Source organism: Citrus clementina, unplaced genomic scaffold (assembly GCF_000493195.1).
Source record: "Citrus clementina cultivar Clemenules unplaced genomic scaffold, Citrus_clementina_v1.0 scaffold_5, whole genome shotgun sequence".
Taxonomy (NCBI): domain Eukaryota; kingdom Viridiplantae; phylum Streptophyta; class Magnoliopsida; order Sapindales; family Rutaceae; genus Citrus; species Citrus x clementina.
In genome coordinates, this window is record NW_006262201.1 from 42,332,648 (window position 1) to 42,351,907 (window position 19,260).

Here is a 19,260-nt window from a genome sequence, read left to right on the forward strand (position 1 = left end):
GGCAGCTACAAATATTAAATTAAGTGTAAAGTTCATTACTATTTACAAATATTAAATTAAGTGTAAACTTCATTATTATTTAATTAGTTAATGTAACAATCATTCCAACTATTTTCAGGTAACTTTATATAATTGGACACATGAGTTTGAATCATAAGAGAAATTTAGACTAAAAAATTAAATTGGACTTAACCTACCTCCTCTCCTTTTTCAAATAACTATTTTAATAAAATTAAAAAAAAAAATCTAGCAAAGTGGGAGTATTACCCACACGTCTTGAAATGTAAAGATGAGGCGGGCGGCCGGATTGTAATGTCAATTTAGAATATAGTGTTAAATTATATTTAGATAGTTATCTAGCTTCAAATTGAAAGTCTAAAATATTAGCAAAACAACATTATAAAACCCTCAGTCATTCTGTAATTTAATTTTATAATAATACTAGTTATCAACTCTGAATATTTTACAAAAACTGTTTTCATATATGTATAGGGTTATTCAAACTATTAATTGTTTAAAGTAATCGACTAAAAGTTGATTCATGGTCTCACTCTTTTCTTTTTTTCCCAATAAAAATTAAGAAGATAAGAAAGTCTAGAATACTCTTGGTGAATACATACATTCCTTTCTACGGGAGTGATGATGATGACCGGCGGATTTTACAAAAGAAGACGTACAAAGCGGTCGAAATTAATTACTCACCTTCCATATGCATGGATTAGATTTTTTTTTTTTTTTTTGGGCTGCATGGTGTTTGAAGTAAGCACTAAGATATTGGCACGGCTCAATCAAAGTCCACCAGCAAGCATTCAGCTTAAACGCTTAAGCTCTGAATGAACCGGGCCAATATCGCAGTGACTATTTCAGTATTGCAGCTCTTGACAAACACAAAAAATGAAGTAGAAAAAAAGAAAAGAAAAAGAAAGAAGAAGACTAGCAGAGAGAAATTAACGTATGTGGATTGTGAGGTGATGAGTGAGGAGTTATGAGAATGTTTTGGGTTACTTGGATCGAATAGAATTTAAAGAGAAAAGAGAGAGAGAGGGCTTTTTGCAGGTGTGTGCATTTAAAACCCTCGTCTGCCAAAACCCTAAACAAGGAACACAGCATTAATTCAATTGGCAAACCCTAAGCCAAGACCCCATTCTTTCTTTGTTTCTCTCTCTGTCCCTCTAAAATCAACAGTACTACTGTCTCCGTCTTCCTCATTAATAAAGATGGAAGAGACTTTCTATTTCTTTCTACCCAACTAGCTAGCAAACCAGAGGCACAGACTGAGCTGCATTAATAAGGGAATCACGCGGCCATTATAAGACCATAGCTCTCTTTATTGATTATCAATCTCCGGCCCCTTGCCATAATTTATGGAATCTCATCAGAACGCACCACACCTTTTTGTCTCTTGGATATCGATGATCACCATACTTAACTTAGGAGAATAGATTAATAACTTGACCGCTGGAACGATTTCACTGTTGTCATAATTAATTTAATTCAAAAAGAGTTCGATATTCTATAAAACATGGGAAATTACTCCTAAAACATGAGGAAATTGATTTTCATTTGATGAAGACAAATTGGATTATCACCTTACAGCTCATTTTAAACCAATCACAAAATGGGGGAAGTTTTGACGTTTGATCGAGCAGTCTCATATACTCGGCTGAGACTGAGATCATAAATGATAAATGAATGAGATGAAATTTCAGCAACAACTTAGTCCAATAATCCATAAATTTCGGAGGAAGAAAAGTTAATGGCAGTTATATTGTGAGCATGGAGTCAAGGACAAAGTGCAGCCATCATTTTCCATTCCATGTGTGGCAAAACTACGCAGCATGATATCATTCATGCCTTCATCAGGAAAACAATAAGCTTCCAATGAACCCTGTGTCACGAAAACTAGCCAAATGTTAAACCATTAGCCAACTATTAATTACTTATTATTGCCTCTAGTTCAAGTTAATAATTAATGATTAACCATCTTGCCCAATTATCTCTATCAAGCGTAGTTAAAGAAATTTTCAGTGGGACCACCTTTTTCTTCCCCTCTCTGAGACTTTGGGACCGCTTGGAAACTGCCAAAGATAGCCACTTTACAGGGAAGAGCACGATTCTGTTAGCACCCCTCTACTATCCTCTTCAAACCCCTTTCCCATTTATATGCTATTTAATTCCTAAAATAACTTTTATTTATGTTTATCCTCAATAAACCCCCCATAAGCAATTCTCTCCCTCTCCTCTCTTTCTCCCTCTTCCATTTCAACCCTTTTTCAACTTTTTATCGATACAGCATTTATCTGCTGTTTTCCTTCATCAATAAACCCCAACCTATTCTAGCTATTTCGAAAAGAAACAATATATGCACAAAGTTTGATCGTTCCCTAGCATGCTCATCATAAAGATAACAACCTATCAAAACTTCGCAAAAATTATTTTCCTTATAAAAATAAATTGCAAATAAGTGAATAGAGCTTAATTTCAATCAAATTCTTACTCTTTCAATTGACTTTTTTTTTTTTTTGTTGGTAAACTTTGTAGATGTAAAGCATTTGTGATGGAGAAAGACATGGAAAGCAAAACTGTACGCGACTTTAATTAGGTTAGTTTTAATTTTTAGTACAATTTAAAAGATAACGTACGAAATTATAAATACAAAACAATAGGGGCTTTGCTTCATAAGAGAAAAGATAGGTGCTGCTAGTAGCGTCGCTCTACGAAGGAATCATCCGGTTCACCATAAGCCCACAGTTTGTAGTTGGGGGGTTACTTACTGACAAATTTATGCAATCATCGGGGTACGTGGGACCACCACAATTAAAAGGCTTTCATTAAGGCCTAAATACCTGATTCACAGAAAGCCCGCAATCTATAGCTGGGGGCTGCTTAATGACATATTTTTGCAGTCACTCGGGTATCGGGGACCAGTACAATAAAAGGCTTCCATTACCTGGTTCACCGGAAGCCAACAGTTTGTGGCTGGGGCCTACTCAATTACATTTGCTGGATGCGTAGTCTGATTCATTCATCACATTCGTCCTGCCTGCATAAACTCTTTTTTTCTTTTGGATTACACTTGTTATGATCATAGATGATGACACAAATTGGGCACATGTTTTCTTTTCAGATAAGAATCATTCTCCTTTCCCTTGTATTTACTTCTAAAATTAGAAAATTAGAATGAATGGTGTAAAACCCATTAAAATTGGGAAGGAAGAACATGAATCCACTCCCAGGGTTGGGAATGGAAATTCTTATTTTTTTAACTGACCGTTAAGTCTTTCCTTCTCATTTCTTATTGCGCATCAACCCACTCTAATCTCGTAAAATAAATATAGCATACACGTAATATAGAAATTTATCCTGGCCATAACCGCACCGCAGAGAAGAGATAGGTTATTGTCTCCTCCCTCCCGTGATAGGCTTAAGTTAAGCTTTCAATAATATAGTAGTGGGAGAAGCATCTTGTAATTTTTAAACCATCATCACCTCCTCTTTTTTCTTTATTTCCTTTTTTAATTTTTTTAATACTGTAGATGACTACAAATCAAATGTATCATCACACAGTAAAAAATTATACCTTTGTAAAGATATATGTTAAAATCAAATTCATGCCCTCATAGTTTTGTGAACATGGATTACTAACGGACTAGAAGCGCTATTGACCTAACCATCAAATATAATTATAGTTTCGATTTAATTACATGTTATATTCCCACAAACTACTTTACATATTGTGGATCCCCACGATCGAGCTTGCTCCCGCAATTTCTCTCGATGCAATGGCTTTTGCCAATTGCCATGACAAAAATTGTTATATGATGCATAAATTGGCGTCTGTGATGTCAAAAAATTTGAGATTTGTGGCGAAGTTTCTGAAGAAACTGTAATCAATTTGAGATTTGCTCACTGACTGTCACTCGCGGAGTCTTCTGTCAATGTAATTTGTTTTGTACTAATTAAGCAGTTGCATACAAATAAAATAATACCGAAGAGTAATTAATTAAGAACCATGATGTCATTTTTTTTAACTCGCACTGCTCCAAGGAGGCTGGATGACTGAGAAAGTATTTTATGCTGAATTGACATCATGATAATTAATTGCAACATGCTAGTCACGTTACATGCCAAACAGCGATAGCTCATTCATACCTCTACTTTCTCCAAGCTTATCTCAAACAGAATTGTATTTATTTTCAGGAAAAAAAAATCTGAATTATATGCTGGCGACAATCTTTTTTAAAGAAAGAATTTGTGGACGCAATTATTAATGCAGACTCGGTGAAGTAATGATTATGATGGCTTAAAAAATATATCAACTTGTTGTCGATGATCACCTTTCGCCATCCAACTGAAGCCCACTACACCACGGCCTGATTTCATGTTCGTTTAATTAAATAGTTCTAACAGAAAGCATAAAGCCTTAATTATAATTAGTCTCGTGAAAACATGTAGCGTAAAAGCTTTCGACTTTCTTCTGATTTGGGAGAATGGATGGAATCTCAATATTGGTAGTGCCGTAGTACGGTGAAGATATCACCTTTGGAAAAACAAAAAAAAAAAAAAAACAAATGTCCCGCTCTTCTAATGAAGATTAAAATTTCTGAGTTATTTATTATTTAATTGTCAAAAAAATTGTCACCAATGGAGTGGTATATAATTTTTTTTTTTCTCATGCAGGCACCCTCAAATTTTTTTTTATACATTAATACTTTTAAATATTTTAAAAGAATTAAATTTTAATTCTTTTAAACCGCACGATTTAAAAATATGTCCACGTTCAAAAAATATACAAGCGCCCGCACCTAAAAATGATGATGTATATTACAATTAAATACAAAAAAATCCACAAAAATTTTAAAATCATGCGTTTTCAAAATTTAATTTAATAATACTATTAAACTTTATAGTCTTAATTTTTTTTCTAATTTTTTCCGTAATTTAAAATGTCATACTAAAAAATTCACACACATATATAGACCATTAAAACAAATATCAAAAAATTTTCCCACAATGAGTAATTTAATTGTCAAATCAAAATTGACAGCATAGCATAGTCCTCATTTTAGTGGGGAATGAATCAACAGAGGAAGCCCAATGGCCAGCACCGGCGGTGAGGTGTGTGACGCATGAAACGGATTAGAAAAGGATAAGGCTCTCTATTTATTTATAATTTGTTGATTAATATTTAATTACGCAGGTAGCAGAGGAGAGCAAACAAAGAGAGGCAAAATTTAAAAAAAAAAATGAAAGATACGATTCAGAGAGAAGCCAAACCATGGGCGGAAGCAAAGGCAGAAACATTTTGGTGTTTTCCTCCTTTCGTACAAAACGACTCAAATTTCTCTGTCGTTTAGTTCGTGCTCGAACAAGCGTGCTGTGCTCGCCACCGCTAGATATTATTCTTAGAAATGAAAGCTGCTCAGCCGTTGATTTGATGACCATGTGAGTGATTAATTTAGATGGTGATGGGAGACACGGAGAGCTGTAGCAGCAGAGCGGTGGATTTTGTATGGAGTGAGAGTAAGAGTAGGAAGCAGAGAGTGAAAGTTCAAGTTTACAACGAAATTTTGTTTAGACTAAAACAATCGAATGAAGAAGAAACAAGACAGCCTTACTTTGAAGATGATCTTTGGGCTCATTTTTATCGACTCCCCAGTAGGTACTTTCGGCCCCACCCCAAAAAATGGAAAACGCAGAAACCCCATTTTAATCAGCCAACATAATTTTCTTAATTTTCCTAATTTAATAAGCTCATTTTCTTTAAATAAAATTAAGAAAATAACGATCGATGATGACGAGGTGTTCATGACACCATCCATTTTCGTTTAACGCTCTCATTTTGGCTTGATCGTCTTTCATTTTGATTAAGTCATAGGGATTCATGTCATTCTATTTTCACTTGATTGTTTTTCAATCTGTTGTATTTCAAGATCTAAAATTCTAAATTTTATTTTGCTTATGCAGGTATGCGCTGGATGTGAATTTGGAGAGGGCAGAGGATGTTCTAATGCACAAAAGGTTGCTGCACGTGGCACGTGATCCTGCCGCTACACCAGCAATTGAAGTCCGACTTGTGCTGGTATTAATTCAATGATTTTGCTTTGATTTTTGTAATTGGCTCATTCTGTTGATACATTTTCCTCAAATTCTATAAATCTTGTGCAGAAAATAGAAATTGTAAATTTTTATGGATGCCAAGTTAGGCTTTGCTGATTTTTGTTAGCACTTATATGACTTGTGTCTGTTTCATGAATAATACATGGACATTTTATTAAGCTTTTGCCAGCAATCTGATAGTAAGGCAATAAACTGGCATGCAGGTGCAGGGTGCATCTACTAGACACTTTAGCAACTTGGTCCATTCAGGCTCTCCGAGATATTTGTATACTCAGTTTTCTTGCTATCCTTACAAAAAGAGGCATGGCTATGTGAATAGTTAATTGTTGAAATTTTCCATTGAGGCCTTCTTTAGTCATATGTTAAAGTTTTGAAATCCTTTTCACTTCTCTCTGTCCTCTTTTTTCAACATTCACCCACCTCCTGCCTTTGGTTCATCAGCAGATGTTGAGTTCGGAAATGAAAATAACAAAATTGATGTTCAAAATACAGATGCTACAATGAATGTGAATTCCAGGTTTTTTAACTTGAGATTAAACGTTCTGAAACTCTCTTATCTGATTTTTGAGTTTTTTTTTTTTTTCTAATTACTGCTGGTTTGATATTTCTTTGGCTATTTAATTTGACTTTTTAATGTTGGCAGCTCCCAAATTAGTTTCATTTTTTGTGTTTGCTGTAGCTGATGATTTAAGCAATAGATAACATTGCAATATTTTAACAATTTGTAGGCTTATGCATGAAATTACAATCTCAACCAATGACAAGCCAAAGCTCCTCAGTCAGGTAACTAATGCCATTTGGTTTTCTTATCATTTCTGGGTATCATCTCATTGTACTATGTCCAGCGAGCATGTTATCAAATATTCAGCAATCAGCATCAGACACACTAGAAGTTACTTCTATTTATTTATTTATTTTTTAATGTGCACTACTTCTACCTCTGTTATGTCAATGTTTCTCATTTTACTGTTAAAAATTTTTTGCTGATTTTTCAGTTGACTTCTTTACTGTCCGAGATTGGGTTAAACATTCAAGAAGCACATGCATTTTCCACTGTAGATGGCTACTCATTGGATGTGTTTGTTGTTGATGGTTGGCCACTTCAGGTATTTCTACTTCTTTACAATGGATTATAGACCATGGAAAATTTAGTTCAAAAATTACATGTAATACGACTAAATATTTGATTCTCTTCTGTTTATTTGACTGCATGAAGATCAGATCTTGATCTGTAGTCATTTATCATTTTCAATGTTGCGTCATCTATTATTGTTTTCAGTTGCGATACCTGTAGCTTTCTCAAGTGTGCTAAGCAAAATTATGACTTTTCTCACTCTTTCTTCTTCATTTGATCATGAAACATGTAGGAGACTGAACAGTTAAGAAATGTGCTGGCAAAGGAAATTCCCAAGGTTGAGGTAGCCCCTCTACTTACTGCTCTTTTTTGTTTTTTCAATCCGTTTATAGTAGTGATTCTCTTTTCAAGTTCATTTTGCTTGTGGTATGAAAAAGATTAATTTTATTTTGGTTTAATATACATCTGATAATATGAAGTATTCTACAGAATCATCATCATGTTGTATATCCTGTTGGGGAGCAAGAACAAAGTGGAATCAATCATGTAAACATACCAGCTGAAGGAATAGATGTTTGGGAAATTGATGCTAGCTTGCTGAAATTTGAACATAAAATTGTATCTGGATCCTATTGTGATTTGTGAGTTTTTTTTTTTTTTCCCAATCTGTAAGAGCCATGCTCTGTTTGTAAGTGCTTTTCAATTTTAATTTTTAATTGATGCAGGTATAAAGGTGCTTTCTTTAGTCAAGATGTGGCTATTAAAGTTCTTACTAATGAACATCTAAACGAGAATATACGGAGGGAGTTTGCACAAGAAGTTCATATTATGAGGTTTGTTGAATCAAATTTCTAATTTCATTGGGATGCTTTTATCTATTTTCCTCTTCTCTTTTATTTCCACATGTTTTCCTTTATTTTTCTACTGCCTATCAGAAAATTTATCTTCTGTTTCCTCTATAAACTCTTCCTCTGATATATGCAGGAAAGTTCGGCACATGAATGTCGTTCAATTCATTGGTGCATGTACTAGACCTCCAAGGCTGTTCATTGTGACTGGTAATAGATGACTATTATGTATAAACAATGTCTACTTATGGGTCCATTTAAAAAGCATACAGATTTTGGATACATGATAGTCAAATTTATATGACATTCTGTTTTCTTTTTCTAAATATTTTCCTTAGAATTTATGTCTGGTGGAAGCATCTATGACTACCTGCATAAACAAAAGTGCGGTTTAAAGCTTCCTTTGCTACTCAGAGTTGCCATTGATGTTTCCAAGGGAATGAATTACTTGCACAGAAACAATATAATCCATAGGGACCTGAAAGCGGCCAATCTTTTGATGAATGAGAATGGAGTAAGAGATTCCGATATCCACTGTTATCTTAGTAATTTTTTGTCGATATCCACTGTTATCTTGGTAATTTTTTCTTGTATTTTAGTGAGAGCTTGATTTATCTACACAAGATTTCTGAAGATTAGTGATATAATTATGGATTGATTCCCTGACGAAGGAAGGTAGGCAACTTAAAAAGTTGGTAACAGACAAAGTGAGAGGTCCGCAGGCTTTGGTGCACTACTGATTCTGCTTAAGAACTTCACAACAGTAGCTTCTTAATAAATTAATTTCTTTATGATTATTACTGGGATTATTGTTTTATTTTTCAGTTCCAAATTGTGAACATATTTTTCACTCTCAGTTTTTTGAACATTATTTTCACTTATGCTTTTGGTTGATGAGTGCTAATATCAGATTAATAGAAGACAATACACAGCTTTTCAGTTTCTGTTGAAAATGCAATCTTTCTTGACATCCCAAAAATTGTTTCATAGGTTGTCAAGGTTGCTGATTTTGGTGTTGCCAGAGTTCAAGCTCAATATGGTGTGATGACCGCGGAAACTGGAACGTACCGTTGGATGGCTCCAGAGGTTGGTGTTAATCAGTTTTTATATTGACTTTTCCATTTAGTTTATTTCAAATCAAGTATATTTTCGTTTCATGAAAAGTCTATTTCAGAAATGATTTTTAAGTTGCTGTTAGATAAATGCTCAGATGACTAAAAGCCAAAAGGGCTTCACGGACCTATCCCGCCTTGATAGATTATAGCTTTGTGGAATTTTATTTAGTTGAATTGGTGATTATTTCTATTATTTTTGTCAGTCGTAATTCATAAGGAGTTCCATGCTTATGTTTCCACAGAATGGTGATTCAGATTGTCAAGGAGTATTGATTTGCCGATCAATCACATTTGTGATCATCATTATCTGTCATAGGTAGATATATTCTGTCAAACATCTCTCCGCCTCTCTAACGTGCTTATTTGGTGTTGAGCTTGGAAGGTAATTGAACACCAACCATATAATCACAGAGCCGATGTTTTCAGTTTCGGGATTGTGCTATGGGAGCTTGTTACAGGAAAGGTAATGCTGCCTAACAAATTTTCAGTTAGAAAAGAAGAGCAGGTGCTTCTTTCTTGAAGAAAATGCTGCCCTCCAGTAAAGTTCCTGTTTTGATAATTTTTTTTTGTGTTTTTTTTTTTTTTGACTGATGTTATAGCTTCCATATGATGATTTGACCCCATTACAAGCTGCAGTTGGAGTGGTTCAGAAGGTACTACTCCATAAAACTGTGATGTTCTCTTTGATTATTACCGTCCTTTTAGAAATTTTTGCAGTGCTTGTGAACTGCCAAATTCCCCTAAAGTTTTATTATTGCTAAAATTAGATTAGGCGATGAGGGTATGTCCTCTGGTTTAGTAAAACATTCTATACCTTGTATCTTGTTTTAAGCTCAAAGCAATCGGCTTTGACTAATAAAGTACTCATTTTCTGGTGGATTTTAGGGTCTTAGGCCTACGATTCCTGTGCATACTCATCCTATACTAGTGGATTTGCTTGAGAGATGCTGGCAACGAGACCCATCTTTGAGACCTGATTTCTCTGAAATTACAGAACTTCTACAGCACTTGGCCCAAAGGTAAAAGGAAAAGTATGGACAAAAGTTTCTCTGTTTCTTTTCCCTCTTTCACCGTCACTTCTAGGAACTTTAATGATATTGCAACAGGTTGCAGACAAAGAGAGGACTAGCACAAGGAAATGCTATTGAAGAGCGGTAATAGTATTTAGCAAGACAGCTCCTGGGGTAACAAGAAAGTGAAGTATAGTTCATAGAATCGGAGTATATGATGCTTTTTTCTGTTGCTAAGGAAGGAAAATTTGTCTGACGGGAGTTTTTGTTTTCTTATATAAGATTTGTATAGGCTAAAAGTAATGATACTGGATGCTTGTGTCAACATAGAGTCCACATTTGGCCGTCTATACTTAACAGAAATTTATAAGGGAAAAGGACACAGAGACCTCTAATGTTTGAATAAGGGACAAAGAGACCTTCAACGTTTGAAAAAAGGACACAAAACCCCCTAAGGTTTCAAAAAAGACACTCAGACCTCCATTTGTTAACAGAAATTATAATTTTAAAGTGCAATTATTATTATACCTTTATAGCATATTAAAAAATAATAGTTTATTGTCCAATTTATTCCTATATTATTAATAAAATTATAAATATAATTTCATTACCCAATGGATTATTAATAATATAGGAATAAATTTAATTTATTTTTATTTTGATATATACGAAAATGGATTAAATTTATTTTTATTATATTAGTAATCAATTTAATTTATTTTTATTCTTATTATATTAGTAATCAATTTAATTTATTTTTATTCTTGAGCAATGGATTCAATTTATTTAGTTGAAGAGAAAATTTGAAGTTATATTTATAATTTTATTAATAATATAGGAATAAATTGGACAATGAACAATTATTTTTTAATATGCTATAAGGGTATAATAGTAATTGCACTTTAAAATTATAATTTCTGGTAACAAATGGGAGTCTGAGTGTCTTTTTTGAAACATTAGGGGGTTTTGTGTTTCTTTTTCAAACGTTAGGGGTCTCTGTGTCCCTTATTCAAACATTAGGAGTCTCTGTTTCTTTTTCCCAATTTATAAAGGCGCCCAATATGTGATATAAACTGGCCTTCCCACGATTGGAAAAGTTCTTGTTTTCCATATCTGAAAATTCGTTTTTTTAAAAAAAAAAATTTATGCATTAAACTCTTGGTGTTAACTATTAAATTCTTGAGGCATACTGATCACGACTATGAATGGGAAAATCCAGATTCCGATCCGAATCCGCATAAATATTTTGAGATCTAGATTCGCATATGGATTTATTAAAAAAATGCAGATTCAGATGTGGGTAATACGTGGGTGGATTTTTTCGGATATTCAGATCCATAAAATGTTAAATTTAAAATTTAAAATATAATTTAGAATTCAACAAAATTACCTAATAAAACCAAATAAAATTTAATCATAATTCAATATTAGAATAATATACAACACTATAAATCTGCAAGTAAAGTACCACAACATAAAATAAATATCGAGAGTAATACAAACTTAAGTCTAACACCATCACAAATCCACATGGATCCGTGCCAGTGTATTTATAGTTTTAGGGTTAGCTAGTTAGGTTTTTTTTTTCATTTAACTTATATATTTTTATTTTTATTTAATTTAATTAAAAATAATATAGATTTGGATATTCAATTTTTTGAATGTGTTTGCATTCGGACCTGGATTCTTACAGGATCAGATTTACACATTTTTTGGATCTTTGTGAATTTCGAGCCAAATCTGAATTTTTTTGCCATCACTAATTATGAACTCAAACACAAGAATAAATTTATTCTAAGAATTTTTATTGCTCGAACCTAATATATACACAATACACTAGAAAAGATAAAAACATAACAAGTTCACTTCTTTGCATTTCGTTTGAGAGCCGTACAGAATGGTTCTCATGGAGACCTGCAGTTAAAAGATTAATAAACATAATTTTTTGTTAAAGTACACTATTTTAGAGTGTTTGTTTTTCTTCTTTTTTTAGTTTGTCTCTTACGTTATTAAAGTAAAGGATCATTATGAGAAATTTCATATATATATATATATATATATATATATATATATGTTTAAAATAATTTTATAATAAGGGATCTCTTATTTTATTAGAGTAAGGACCAAAATTTTTGAGTGCGTGATATTTGAATCCTTTGATTTATCTCATCCATCCCTATTAATCATCTTTATGTTAATTTCTATTATGCACTTACATGAAATTATTAACAAGGGCAATGAAGAGTTTGTTGCCACAAATTGAAGCTGCATCAATACTAAGTATTACTCTTGCATTTTCACGGCAAAAAGCAGTAAGTGACTCGCATAAATTTGTGGAGCTTAATATTATGGTTTGTGGAGCTCTTTCTTCAGGTCGTTGTTGGCTGGAATTCTCTGATGATGTGTTTATTAAACTGAAATCAGAATGAGCTTGAATCAGAATAGACATTAATGAGAATGAACTGGAATGATAATAGAGACCGAGAATCAAAATAAGTTGTTTACTTGAACTGTAGAAATCGAAATTGAAATGAGTTGGATTGTCATTAATGTGTGTACTTTATCTTAGAATCGCAAACATAATGAATTTGATTATTTCAAATTACTACAAGGTCCTTTACATTCCCAAATTCAAGTGGGGCCTATTTTGCAAAGTAAACATTGTCAATATTTCCAACTTAGGATTCTGATTCCCTAATCCATGAAGTAATCACTTTCTTAATTTACTTCCAAAAGTGCGCTACTTATGGGGTTGGTGCTAGCTTCATTGCGATTGCAATTGGCAATGGCTTGTTTGGTTGTTGGGTTAGTTAAAGAATTGGCTTTTGTTGTAAGGTTATGATTCAATCGTTAGTTGTTACAATCTATTTAAAAATGCACACATTCGAATCAATCCACTCATTGGATACTTGGGAGTTGGAACTATATTCCTATGATATCTTCAATTTTTAGGAGTGAAATTGATTTCTAAAATTATCCTTATTAAAATGATAAACAATTAAAATTTGATATTTGTGTTTGCAGTAGTATGGATGGAAGAAGTTTCTAGTGAAATTCATGGATTTACATATGTATTTTTTCTCAACAATAAAAAAGTAGAGTAGGCAAAAAGGTCTAGTCTGCTTGGCGTACGCCTATAGGCTTTAAGCCTAGCACGCATGATAAATTCATAGATAAAAGCTTAAAAAAATAAAGTCCACATAGATTGAGCCTAATAAATTGATCCGGACTTGATATTTTATAAATTAAAAAAAATAAATTGGAAAAGAAAAATACAAGACTCAGGACAACAACAACCAATGAATGCCTAAATTAAACAAAAGGCCATATCAAACCCAGCACCAGCAGAGCAGCACGCCAAAAGGCCAGAGAGTGGCCATTATACTTTAACCAAAGGCTTTTTTTTTTTTTTTTAAGTCTGTTTTACACAGATATTACTAACATTACATCAGATACTACAATTAATATTTATAATCATACTATATAACTGGGACCACCATCATACATTGACACACTGAAGTATATGCTCAGATATTTTAAACCCTCTCTAATATTCGAGGGGTGTCTGCTCCACTCACATATTACTGACATTACATCAGACACTACAATTAATATTTACAATCATACTATATAACTAGGACCACCATCATACATTGACACACTGAAGTATATGCTCAGATATTTTAAACCCTCTCTAATATTCGAGGGGTGCCTACTCTACTCACATTTCGTAAGGGAGAGACTGTCTCCACTCACATTTCGTAAGGGAGAGACTGCCTCCACTCAATTAATTGATAATTGAAGAAGAACTGAAACTAACCTCCATAATGCTCTTATGGAAGCTCAAACCCTTGCACTCAACATTGTAAGTGCAAGGCTTCTCCCATTGGACCAAATGCCCATTGGTAGGCTTTTTCTTTCTTAAAACAAATTAAAAATTTAGTGGGACACCTACTAAGGTTTTTTTTAAATTAAATTATTTTTCTACAAAACAGATGCCAACTTCTTATTTAAAGATAAAACAAACTAAATACACCGGAATTATGAATATGTAATGTTTCATTTACTTTCTAATGATGTTGCATTCTATCAAAAAAATATTGTTTGACTGTTTGCTTAACCACTGAAAGTACGAAATTTGGCTCACAAATATATGGAGTTTTTTGTTGAAAATTTTGTATGCTGGGTTGCTGGCCAATTGTGCCTATCGCTTCAATTGAATCTTCAACTAATTGTGAATCAAATGGAAAAAAATAAAAAATCTTCACATAATTGGAGGCCTTTTTTCGCATAGTTAAGATCAGCAGCTTCTTCTTTGTTTTTTCTTTTTTTTTTTTTTTGGTCTAAAGTTTTATCTTTCACACATAAACTACAAACCCCTCCATTTGTGCTAATACTTTGTATATTAAACTATTAATCTATTAAATATTGAATAATTATATTTAATTTAAGTGTTTTTTAAATTTTATTTAAAAATTAATGGAAGCATAAGTCAGACATGTAGACGAATTTTTAGAGAACCTAGATCTACACCCATAATTTGTCATCCCTAATAAAAAGTTAAAAATCAAATTTTCACAAAAATCACTCAACAATGCCATCTTAACGTTAAAAATCAAATTTTCACAATGAAGATAACGAAATAACTAATCACAGCCAACCGATTAATGTAGAAAAGAAAGCCACCAGCACCGGCCTGAATATTTTTTACTGTATTACTCTTTAGCTTCTACTTTCCTGTTAGTGGTGGGTCCAATCAACTACCGGCTTTTAAGCAAGGGATAAGGTAAGTTCAAAAGGCTCTTGAATGGTCGAAAAGAAAGCAAAACAGAAGACACAAGAAAGAAAGAAAGAAAGAGCTCGGACACACCCAAATTCGGGTTACAAATCCAATGGCAACTCCAGTAAAAGTGTACGGTCCGCCACTCTCTACTGCCGTGTGCAGGGTCGTAGCCTGTCTCCTGGAGAAAGATGTGGAGTTTCAGCTCATTTCCCTCAACATGGCTAAAGGCGATCACAAGAAACCTGATTTTCTGAAGATCCAGGTGAATAAGTGTTGGGAGTTTGTATTTCCTCAAAACTATTTATTTCTTGTTGAATTAAATGCAAGTGTAAATGTGTAATTGTATTGTTTCTCTCTCGCATTGCGAATTTACGTGACAGCCCTTTGGCCAAGTACCAGCATTTCAGGATGAGAAAATCTCCCTCTTTGGTAAATTTCATCCCTTTCCATTTGGGACAGCAGCATAGGATAGGAGTCGCTGCTTATTAACAATTTCTCGATTTTTCATACATACTCTGATAAGTTATAATCTGATGTTAAAAATTCAATATTCTAAATGATGATTGGGTCATTTCAACAAATTCAGAGGCTTATTTGATTTCAACCTGTTGTTGTTATGCCTCACTTCCATTTTCATTTTTCTATAATCGGATGATCCATTTATATCTTGTACTTGGGTTTAATCACGTAATATTATCAGAGTCTCGAGCTATATGCCGCTATGTTTGTGAGAATTATCCAGAAAAAGGAAACAAGGGATTATTTGGAACAAATCCGTTGGCAAAAGCTTCAATAGATCAGTGGCTGGAAGCCGAGGGGCAAAGCTTTAACCCGCCAAGCTCTGCTCTAGTGTTTCAACTAGCACTCGCTCCTCGAATGAACATCAAGCAAGACGAAGGAGTAATCAAACAGAATGAAGAAAAGCTGGCAAAAGTGCTCGATGTTTATGAGAAGAGGCTGGGGGAGAGTCGGTTCTTGGCTGGGGATGAATTTTCTTTGGCTGATCTTTCACACTTGCCTAATGCGCATTATTTGGTGAATGCAACTGATAGAGGAGAGATTTTAACTTCCAGGGATAATGTAGGGAGATGGTGGGGTGAGATTTCGAACAGAGATTCATGGAAGAAGGTGGTTGATATGCAGAAACAGCAGCACAGTCCTTGAATGGTGTACAGTTCACTCCTCTCGTATACCCTAACATCCCTAGAATTCTTGCTTCATGTACCTCTAAACTAGTTATGTAAGAATAAATACACGTGTAGCAAGAATCCTGACAGCAATTTTTCTGATTTTTCATAGTCTGTTTAGTTGTTTGAATTGTGATCGGTACTGTATGATTCAAGTATATGGCATGGTCTAATAATTTCCCATGCATAAGGGATAAAGATATGCTCAACAGTTGAAATAAAGTATGCTTTCATATTTTCTTCACGCTGCTAGGATTTCATATTCTGTCTGGGGCCAAATCTTGATTTGGGCAGAGGCAGTGAAATAGTTACTCCGGTCTTATGGTGGAGAGAAAATCGACTCACATTCCACAAAGTTGGAGAATGGAGGTAAGCTTAAGTATCAACCCTAAGAAATTGAACGATTTTAATTCCAATTAAATCTTACCACCTAATCGAATAATTATAATAATTGAACAAAAGTTGGGATAATCTTAAATCTATGCTAGAAAATATTAATCATTAAAAAGGTTATTGGTCTATTGCGTCATGCAATCAGAGGAAATTACAAATAACCGATTATTATTATTATTATTACTACTAAGAAGAAGAAAGGGATATTATCATTTTTCTATCAAAGGTATTCTGACACATCATGTCAGTACAATGGTTTGGTAAAACTATCAATTTACCATCAAATGTTTAAACTGTTAGTATTTTCTCACAATTCCGTTAAAACTCAGTTAATATGTAACAAAAAATTCATAAAAGGTCAATTTTACCCCTGGAGCATAAAAGACTATGTAATTAATCTTTTATGAATTTTGTAATTAAATAATCATTTGCTGTTCTTCCTTCTTAAAGGGCAAAAATTATCCTTTATGAATTTTGTAAAATTGACCGTGTGGTGCTAGGTACTTCATAAATTGATTTAATTTATTTAATTTTTAAAGGGCAAATTTATTTATTAAATTGACGAACTAAAGACAATTTATTCTACTACTAAAAATCAATTTATGAAAGAAAAAAAAGAATGTGCAAAAGAAGCAATTTAATGTTTGATATGATGATAATAATTTTACACAAAAAATTAAATAAATAAATTTGTCATTTTAAAATTAAATAAATTAAATTAATTTATGAAGTACCTAGCACCACGCGGTCAATTTTACAAAATTCATAAATGGTAATTTTTGCCCTTTAAGAAGGAAGAACAGTAAATGATGATTTAATTACAAAATTCATAAAAGGTTAATTACATGGTCTTTTACACTCTAAGGGTAAAATTGACATTTTATGAATTTTTCGTTACATATTAACTGAGTTTTAACGGAATGATGGAAAAATACTAACTGTTTAAATGTTTGGTGGTAAATTGATAGTTTTACCAAACTGTAGTACTGACATGATATGTCAGAATACCTTTGGTGGGAAAATGATAATATCCCAAGAAGAAATAAGAACGAGCAGGTCCACAGGAGGTTTGTTATTATTAATTGAGTAATGATATAGTCACAAATTCTTGTATAAACTTATCTTATATAAACTAATGCGGTATGATAAAATTAGTAAAATTAAATATTTTTTGTTCCACATGATTTATTTTTATTATTTTATATTTTCATTCAACCAATGAATTAATGTCATATCAGTTTGTACAAAATAAATTTATATAAGAATTTGTTGTTGCATCATCACTCTTATTAATTCCTATAACCCCTTAATACATTCTAGAAGATTTTGAAACGCAATAATATAAATATTAAGTAGAATAGAAATAAATCATCACGTTATTGCTGCTAATCAGAAACAAAGCTCCAGCTTTTCATCACACATCGTGTGCGAGAGCCAGACGCGGTAGAAGATCTGGGACAGAGAGGAATTGAAGAATTATGGAATCCTCTTCCTCTTGCGGTGCAAAGGAGGAAGAAGTTGAAGTTGGAGATTATAACAGCAGCACCATGAAGAAAGCCAGATTGCATTCAACGTTGACTGCCCTCCTCGACGATCCCATACTTGCTGATGTCCCCAAGAAACCAACGTTATCGGACGTTGACACCCTTATCAGCCTCGAAATGGGTAGTGCCATGCGCATCTCCATCCTCAAATTAGACGGCACTTCCTTTGGTAGTCTCAAACTTCTTTTATTCTCAGCCAGACATTTAAACAAACACTTTATACGCATTTCCTACAAAGCTGAATATTATTTCATCTGCTTCGCTGCTTTCATCGTTATTCATTCATTCATTTATTTATTTTTTTTCAAAAGATGTAGCGGTGATGAATTCGGCTACAGTGAAAGACCTCAAGCTTGCAATCAAGAAGAAAGTTAACGACATGGAGCAGTCCAACCTGGGTCATCGCCATATCTCTTGGCAAGTTTTTATTGCTCCTTCCATTCAGTCTTGTTCCTCAGTGTAACTATTTTTGTGGTTGTGGGGTCTATAGGAAGCATGTCTGGGCGAATTATTGCTTGTCTCACCAAAATCAGAAGCTACTTGATGAAAACTCTGCCCTTCAAGATTGTGGCGTACGTAACAATTCCCAGGTTAGTCCGTAGTCTTAATTACTATGTACATTCCTTACTCGGCGTTTTTGCATATGTAATTACGTGGGCTATGCCGTGCTTTTCAGGTGCAGTTTGTACCCTTTGTCTTGTCAAAAGGTTCGGGGAAGCATTCAAAGAGGAGGAAACACAGAATCTTTCGTGGTCTTAGCAAGCTAGCATGAATGAATAAATCCCTCCCATCTTATTTATTGATCACATTAGGCTTCCCTGTCATTATTGTCTTTGTTGACCAGCCCTGAAAATTTCCCTCCCGTCTTTGTGTTGAGGAGTTTTGGAAAGAAACCAAATCCAACACTCTTATTATCATCATTATTTTTCCGCTAATTGTTGATTTGAGATGTAATCATACTACTCAACTAATTATTTGTTTCACAAACTCATTTTAGTAATCGGTCTTTTTTAAATCTAACCTGTGCTTTCATCGAAAAAAAAAAAGAAAAGATTTATTGACCATGACTGCATTAAGACAATCTAATGAAAGTGATTATGCAGTAACAAATTCTTGTTTATTATAATTTAACATTAATTTATTAGTTAAATAAAAATATAAAATAATAACAATAAATTATGAGGA

General features: G+C 33.3%; 3 protein-coding genes across 3 annotated transcripts; all 3 read left to right on the plus strand.

The window, feature by feature from the left end:
- Positions 1-5,029: 5,029 nt before the first annotated feature.
- LOC18041908 (serine/threonine-protein kinase STY46) lies at positions 5,030-10,714 on the plus strand. The gene is made up of 17 exons (XM_024184772.1): positions 5,030-5,118; positions 5,201-5,662; positions 5,968-6,082; positions 6,324-6,421; positions 6,530-6,637; positions 6,849-6,903; positions 7,116-7,226; positions 7,488-7,538; positions 7,685-7,836; positions 7,921-8,028; positions 8,180-8,253; positions 8,382-8,557; positions 9,034-9,129; positions 9,541-9,621; positions 9,758-9,811; positions 10,044-10,177; positions 10,265-10,714. The coding sequence occupies exons 2-17, from the start codon at positions 5,463-5,465 to the stop codon at positions 10,314-10,316; spliced, it is 1,665 nt and encodes a 554-aa protein (XP_024040540.1). The 5' UTR covers positions 5,030-5,118; positions 5,201-5,462; the 3' UTR covers positions 10,317-10,714.
- Positions 10,715-15,003: 4,289 nt separating this feature from the next.
- LOC18041909 (glutathione S-transferase) lies at positions 15,004-16,371 on the plus strand. Its single transcript, XM_024184604.1, has 3 exons — positions 15,004-15,213; positions 15,332-15,380; positions 15,652-16,371. Exons 1-3 carry the CDS (start codon positions 15,061-15,063, stop codon positions 16,113-16,115), a joined length of 666 nt encoding a protein of 221 aa, XP_024040372.1. The 5' UTR covers positions 15,004-15,060; the 3' UTR covers positions 16,116-16,371.
- A 1,458-nt stretch (positions 16,372-17,829) lies between these two features.
- On the plus strand, positions 17,830-19,075 carry LOC18041138 (U11/U12 small nuclear ribonucleoprotein 25 kDa protein). The gene is made up of 4 exons (XM_006435212.2): positions 17,830-18,244; positions 18,387-18,492; positions 18,566-18,665; positions 18,752-19,075. The coding sequence occupies exons 1-4, from the start codon at positions 18,010-18,012 to the stop codon at positions 18,845-18,847; spliced, it is 537 nt and encodes a 178-aa protein (XP_006435275.1). The 5' UTR covers positions 17,830-18,009; the 3' UTR covers positions 18,848-19,075.
- The last annotated feature ends 185 nt before the right edge of the window (positions 19,076-19,260 follow it).